The sequence below is a fragment of the Oncorhynchus tshawytscha genome, linkage group LG22, assembly GCF_018296145.1.
Source record: "Oncorhynchus tshawytscha isolate Ot180627B linkage group LG22, Otsh_v2.0, whole genome shotgun sequence".
Taxonomy (NCBI): domain Eukaryota; kingdom Metazoa; phylum Chordata; class Actinopteri; order Salmoniformes; family Salmonidae; genus Oncorhynchus; species Oncorhynchus tshawytscha.
In genome coordinates, this window is record NC_056450.1 from 11,376,994 (window position 1) to 11,384,771 (window position 7,778).

A 7,778-nucleotide genomic window follows, 5' to 3' on the forward strand; every position below is an offset into this window, starting at 1 on the left:
TCAAATTATTGCATTTCATGGATATAATTTTGTATTAATAAAAATGCAACTTACAAGGTCATTGAGGTACACAGGATTTTGTCGTGTGTGTGTGTGTGTGTGTGTGTGTGTGTTCGTGAATGCATCTGTGTATGCGTGAAATAGCAACAGAGCATGCTCAGACTAATTAGCAGCAGCTTTGTGAATTGGTACGTGCCATAAACTGTGCTATAGTTCATAGAAAGATAAGGTGAGGTGGGGGAATTGTACCAAAGTGAGTAGCATTGTGAAAGTATCAAGAAGTAAAAGAAACAGGGAACAGAGGACACAAAATGGACCAAAAAAATAACTGTAAGTCATATTCTGTTTTTCACTGTGTGCACTACCAGTGCTAGTTGATTTTAGTTTCTGGTTAGACAAGGAGTGTATGGGTGATGGGTCAATAGTAACACTGACATGTACTGAGACTGTGACACAGTTTGTATTCATTTACATAAAAATGTTCCAGTTGTCTGTGATTTATATCATAACTTACTTGAATTGTCATGACTGCTAATTAGGAACTTTCTTGTCAAAGATTACAGTATCTCAATGTTATCACTTAAACACATAAAGTTAGATTCATTAGTCTCATTTTAGTTGGCAAGATACATCTTGTATGCCACTTTGTGTGTTCTATAATTGCTTGGTTTTTAGTGTATAAATTACATTGAGAGGGACTTTCTGTAGGGGCTTTATTTGACCAACTGTTATGTGAGCCCATTGTGAAGCAAATCCAGCAAGATTGTATAATTGCAAAAAGAGGCAGATTAGTCATGTTGAGCTGAAACAGCCCCCTTCCCCCCTTCTCTTTCTGGCAGTGCAGTGCACGATCCGGGAGTACCAGGCCGAGGATAAAGACGCCGTCATCTCATTGTTTCGCAATGGGATTTTGGAACATGTTTACCCAGCTTTCTTCAAGACCATAAGCCACCCAGATCAAATCGGTGTGACCCTAAGCATTTCCATGGCAGGGTACGTGCTAGGTGGAAGCTCCTATTTCATGGCCTTACTCTTTGGAGGAGCGTGGGCTGGTCTCATCTACTACTGCTGCTATGAAATATACGAGGGCTACAGGCTAAGTAGGATGGCCACGGACATGGCCGACATCCAGGCCAGCTTCCTAGACAACCCAGACAACGGCTTCTGGGTGGCGAAGGCTGAAGTCAACGGCAAGTCCAAGGTGGCTGGGCTGGTGGCGGTAGTGGGGAGGAGGGGAGGGGACGAAAGGGGAGATGGCTGGAATGGAGGGCTTTTGAGTGGGGTCGATGAGATTGGCCAAGATGAGAGAGATGGAAGCTACGGTGAGGTGCCCCACTTGATCGTGTCGTTCGCGTACCGCAAAAAAGGCCTTGGCTCCCAACTGGCTCATAAGGTCATGGAGTTCTGCAAGGATCGTGGCTTCTCTCGTGTTGTCCTGGAAACCAGCTCGCCGCAGACAGCAGCCAATGCCCTCTACAGCAAACTAGGCTTCATTCAAACCTCCTGCCACAGTAACACGCACGTTAACCACTGGTTCTCCAAACTGGCCAACATCCAAGTAATGCATATGGAGAAGTACATCTAACAATCAAAAGTTCATCTAGCATCACTCAGCCACAGCTACCCATGACAGCACTACCATGTAGAAATAAACACAGCAATTTCATCTCAATTACTCAAGACAGGCCCTTTTCAATGAAGTGTTTCCAATCAAATTCAAGTTTACATATAAAAGCCTGTCTCTTGTCCAAACAGTTTGACAACATCCTGTACATGTTGTCAGATCATTTCACAATTTGATCAGAATCAAGGTTTCTATCTCATTAGCATACTACTTTTCAGATGTCTTAATGTATGTGGCGTATATTATGTTATCTGAAGGCATTGAGACCGGGTAAGGCAATTATACCATCCCACCAGTTTGAAGAAAAACTATTTACGAAGACGTTTGCCGATATTACTGAGAAAATAAAATCTCAAATTAATATTTGTGAAACAAAGTATTGGATATGATGCAAAAAAAATAATAAACAATATCCACATTAAAGTATGGATTGTTCTCTTGTCTACTGAGAAATAACAAGCCTACACAACAAAAATGCACAAAAAAACATGGTTTCTTTCTATCTAGGGAAAAGTTTTAATTCCGTTGCCTCAGAGGAATTACTGCCGGCTGACTTCTAAGACGTCAAAACTCTTTTGCTTAAATACTAATGAAAGATTTAATAGTAAGGGAACGTTGGGAGGTTTAACATTCTTTCAAGCTAGGAAAAAAATGAATGTGTGTAGTGCAAGACAGGACAAAGAGGGCAGTGTTCAGTGTTCTGCTACTTCATTGTATACAATGCAGACTGAGATTATTAGACATGATCAAGCAATACAGGACAATGGGCTGCATGGGCTTAAGTTAAAGACCAGGGGTTATTTCACAACAGTACGAAGGACTGATTGGTTGTTGTCCTTCACTCATTTTCAACAGGCAATAGAAACAGGTAGCCTGGAATCCAAACTGGTATGCTCAGTTTCAGTGAAACAATCGTGCAACTGATCATATCAGTAATGGATTCCAGGCTAAGAAACAATAATTTACTTTAACACATAGTACCTGCGCGATCGTTTAGACTAGAGCAACATTCATTTCCCAGGACATTCTATATTTTCTTTTACCTATCGTTTAACCTTGACATTTCACGTTTTATAGGAGATAAAACAACTCTGGACATCCACGAGTGAGATGTCCAGGTGTGGCTTAAATGAGTTCCAAAAACAAGTATATGGAAGGTGCAGCTTGGCATTGAGCTGCAAACACACACTCTATCAGATGCGTTGTGAACATCAATCACTCGTCCCATGGTTGTCAGAGAGGATTAAGCTTATGGTCCGGCCGGCAGGTGTTGTTGTAGCCAGAGCAAGCTGAGCCTTAATACAGCCAAGTCTGTTGTCATCCATTCACTATTACAGTTAGCCTCAGGTAATGGTCTGCCTTGATTGCAATGCTTTTCTCATGCACAAACATTCGCTGATAAATCAATTGGATATTATGGCTTAAAAACCTGCTGTTTTGAAACCAGTAAGTAAAGTAACAGCTAGTGCAGTCCATAAAAGTAAATAAGCGATGAAAGCAAAACTCAGAGAGGGTGTTTTTACTTGTAATTAGTGGATACATAATGCTCAATTGCAGCTGGAAAGTTGAATGGCATATCAGGAAAGCAGCAGAGGGATATGCCCACCATTAAAGGCTAGAAAAACAACCCTTTATTTATTGTCAATACCTCCTATGGTTATTAAAAGTATAGAATTGGAAGTTGATATTTCAATGATATTTCAATAATGGCTAGGAGGAAGGTAATATGGAAACGAGAATAGGGTCACTATCATAGCATTACTATTTCCACCACCTGGAAAAAGTAAGCTAAACACTCCTTGAAAACACGTGCCCCATGACTTTTGGTACAAATGTACCCACATAGGATTCATCCATCCATCATTCGTGTTCACGAGATTCACTCATCTGAAAAGTATGAAATCAACTGAGTGAGTCGGTCCCGTGGCTTTTTGGGATTGTATTGTGGGTGAGATCTGTTCCATCATGTTAATGAATCTGTATCATTTTTGAAATATTTCATATCAGGGTATAATCCAGGTTTTAGAAAAAAAAATCCTGGTTCTTAAACAATTTTGTGTTATAGTACATCTCATTTCCACTGTTTGTGTGTATTTTATGGGTCACTCCCAAAAAATTCCGAACTCATCATGTGGGTCTGCGTACCCACATCCATATCCACACATGCAGTCAGAGCCAGCCCTAGCCTTTCGGGGGCCATTAGCACATTTTTGTTAATGCAATTCTACACATTTTGCCATGGGCAGCTAATGGGCAGCTGATTTCCTGCAATTCTATTTTGCCATAGGGTGTAAAGGAATGTTTGCAGTTTTTAATATGACATCTGAGTGAGAGTGGTTAACAAAATCAGTAATTCGACCACGATTACTATAAGTTTATATTGCTGGCTGGTAGACTAACTAAACAAAGTAAAAAATGATAGCTGACATGGACTAATTGAGCGACTGACATAAGAGAAAAGCTGCTGAAGCACAACCACATTTCAAAAGTGCACCTTGTGTATTCTACAATTCTAAATCTTAACATTAAGTTGTGACACCCCCTACAAAAAAGGTGCAATCAAGAAACTGAAATGGGTCTTCAGCTGTCCCCATGGGAGAACCCTTTGAAGAACCCTTTTTGGTTATGGGTAGAACCCCTTTGGGTTCCATGTAAAACCCTTTACACAGAGGGTTCTACATGGAATCCAAAAGGGTTCTATTTGGAACCCAAGAGGGTTATACCTGGAACCCAAAAGGATTCTCCTTGGACAGCCAAAGAACACTTTAGGAACCATTTTTTTCTAAGAGAGTGTACAAAAGGGCTAGGGCTAACAAAATGTTGCCCATCCCTGCTCCAGATCCTCCAACAACAGATAATTTGGCACATTTAGAGCTGACATTATGCAGGTTCTGCACTTTCTTTTTCTAAATAATCGGACAATTTGGTAATTGTCTGCATAGTTCAAGAATTATACATGTGCTTTTCCGCTAACAGCAACACATTAGACACCAGTTGTTCCGGACGACTGTGTGATCACGCTCTCCGCAGCAGATGTAAGACTTTCAAACAGGTCAACGTTTACAAGGCCGCAGGGCAAGACGGATTACCAGGAGGTGAACTCCGAGCATGCGCTGATCAACTGTTAAGTGTCTTCACTGACATTTTCAACCTCTCCCTGTCTGAATCTGTAATACCAACATGTTTCAAGCAGACCAGCATAGTCCCTGCGCCCAAGAACATTAAGGTAAACTGCCTGAATGACTACCGACACGTAGCACTCACGTCTGTAGCTATGAAATGCTTAGAAAGGCTGGTCATGGCTCACATCAACACCATTATCCCAGAAACCCTAGACCCACTCCAATTTGCATACATCACCAACAGATCCACAGATAATGCAATCTCAATTGCACTCCACCTGCCCTTTCACACCTGGACAAAAGGAACACCTATGTGAGAATGCTATTCATTGACTACAGCTCAGCGTTCAACACCATAGTGCCCTCAAAGCTCATCAGTAAGCTAAGGACCCTGGGACTAAACTTCTCCCTCCGCAATTGGATCCTGGACTTCCTGACGGGCCACCCCCTGGTGGTAAGGATGGGTAACAACACATCCACCACGCTGATCCTCAACACGGGGGCATCCTCAGGGGTGCGTGCTCAGCCCCCTCCTGTACTCCCTGTTCACTCATGACTGCATGGCCAGGTACGAATCTAACACCATCATTCATTTTTCTGATGACACAACAGTGGTAGACCTGATCACCGACAATGATGAGACAGCCTATAGGGAGGAGGTCAGAGACCTGACCTCGTGGTGCAAGGACAACAACCTCTCCCTCAATATGATCAAGACAAAGGAGATGATTGTGAACTACAGGAAAAGGAGGACCGAGCATGCCCCCATTCTCATTGACGGGGCTGTAGTGGAGCAGGTTGAGAGCTTCAAGCTCCTTGGCGTCCACATCACCAACAAACTACAATAGTCCAAGCACACCAAGACAGTTGTGAAGAGGGCATAACAAAACCTATTTCCCCTCAGGAGACTGAAAAGATTTGGCATGGGTCCTCAGATCCTGAAAAGGTTTAACAGCTGCGCCATCAACAGCATCCTGACAGGTTGCATCACTGCCTGGTATGGAAACTGCAAGGCACTACAGTGTGTAGTGCGTGCGGCCCTGTACATCACCGGGGCCAAGCTTCCTGCTATCCAGGACCTCTATACCAGACAGTGTCAGAGGAAGGCACTAAAAATTATCAAAGACTCCAGCCACCCTAGTCATAAACTGTTCTCTCTGCTACCACATGGCAAGCGGTACCGGAGCGCCAAGTCTAGGCCCAAGAGACTATTAAATAGCTTCTACCCCCAAGCCATAAGACTCATGAACAGCTTATCAAATGGCTACCCAGACTATTTGCATTGCCCCCCTATCTGGAACAATGCTGCTACTCTCTGTTATTATCTATGCATAGTCACTTTAATAACTCTACCTTCGTGTACATATTACCTCGACACGGTGGCCCCCGCACATTGACATTGACTCTGTACCGGTACCCCCTGTATACAGCCCCGCTATTGTTATTTATTGCTGCTCTTTAATGATTTGTTATTCTTATCTCTTTATTTTTTTGTTGTTGCTATTTTCTTAAAACTGCATTGTTGGTTAAGGGCTTGTTTGTAAGCATTTCACTGTAAGGTCTACCTGTTGTTTTTGGTGCATGTGACAAATAAAATGTGATTTGATTTGACCAGAACGCCACTGTGGAGAGAGATCTAAGGGATATCCCACTAGATGGATTCTGTGCATTAATTATTAAACATATACAGTACCAGTCAAAAGTTTGGACACATCTAATCATTCAAGGGTTTTTCTTTATTTAAAAAAAAAAATTCTACAAATATAATACAATAATAGTGGAGACATCAAACTATGAAATAACACATATGGAATCATGTAGTAACCCAAAAAGTGTAAAACAAATCAAAATATAGATTATATTTTAGATTCTTCAAAGTAGCCACCCTTTGCCTTGATGACAGCTTTGCACACTCTTGGCATTGTCTCAACCAGCTTCATGATGTACTCACCTGGAATGCATTTCAATTAACAGGTGTGCCTCAAACTAGTTAGGGATAGGCGGGACGCAAATGTCTCAACTGGCCAATTGCCAGGGAAAATGCAGAGCGCCAGATTCAAATAAAATACTATAACATTTAAACTTTCATTAAATCACACATGTAAGAGACTCAATTAAAGCTACACTCGTTGTGAATCCAGCCAACATGTCACATTTTAAAAATGTGAAATCATAAGAAGCTATTATCTGATAGCCTGCACCATCCGCACCAGCAGTAAACAAGGGGTTAGCATATTTCAACCCTGCAGGCGCTACACAAAACGCTGAAATAAAATATAAAACATGCATTACCTTTGACGAGCTTCTGTTGTTGGCACTCCAATATGTCCCATAAACATCACAATTGGTCCTTTTGTTCGATTAATTCCGTCCATATATATCCAAAATGTCCATTTATAAAGCGCGTTTGATCCAGCAAGAAACAGCTTACAAAAAACGCAACGTCACTAGAAAATATTTCAAAGGTTGCCTATAAACTTTGCCAAAATATTGCAAAATACTTTTGTAATACAACTTTAGGTATTTTTAAACGTTAATAATCGATCAAATTGTAGACAGGGCAATCTGTGTTCAGTACAGGAATGAAAACAAACCAGTGCCACAATTTCACGTCTTGCGTAACTCACAAAAGTTTACCCAGTTCCTAGTTGGGCTACTTCTTCATTGCACAAAGGAATAACCTCAACCAAATTCCAAAGACTGGTGACATCCAGTGGAAGCGGTAGGAACTCGAAACAGGTTCCTAAGAAATATCCCTTGGCAATGACAAGTCAGGGAACAGAGAGAGGCAAAAATAAAATCTGAACAGTTAGTCCTCGGGGTTTTGCCTGCTTCATAAGTTCTGTTATACTTACAGACATGATTCAAACAGTTTTGAAACTTCAGAGTGTTTTCTATCCAAATCTATGAATAATATGCATATCTTATATTCTTGGCATGAGTAGCATGAAGTTGAAATTGGGAACGCTATTTATCCAAAAGTGAATATTCTGCCCCCTAGCCACAAGAGTTGGCTGGGTATACAGCGTTTC

At 41.5% G+C, this 7,778-nt stretch overlaps 1 protein-coding gene across 1 annotated transcript; it reads left to right on the forward strand.

The window, feature by feature from the left end:
- Positions 1-200: 200 nt before the first annotated feature.
- On the forward strand, positions 201-2,027 carry LOC112221405 (N-acetyltransferase 8). The gene is made up of 2 exons (XM_024383554.1): positions 201-330; positions 840-2,027. Exons 1-2 carry the CDS (start codon positions 312-314, stop codon positions 1,583-1,585), a joined length of 765 nt encoding a protein of 254 aa, XP_024239322.1. The 5' UTR covers positions 201-311; the 3' UTR covers positions 1,586-2,027.
- Positions 2,028-7,778: the final 5,751 nt, after the last annotated feature.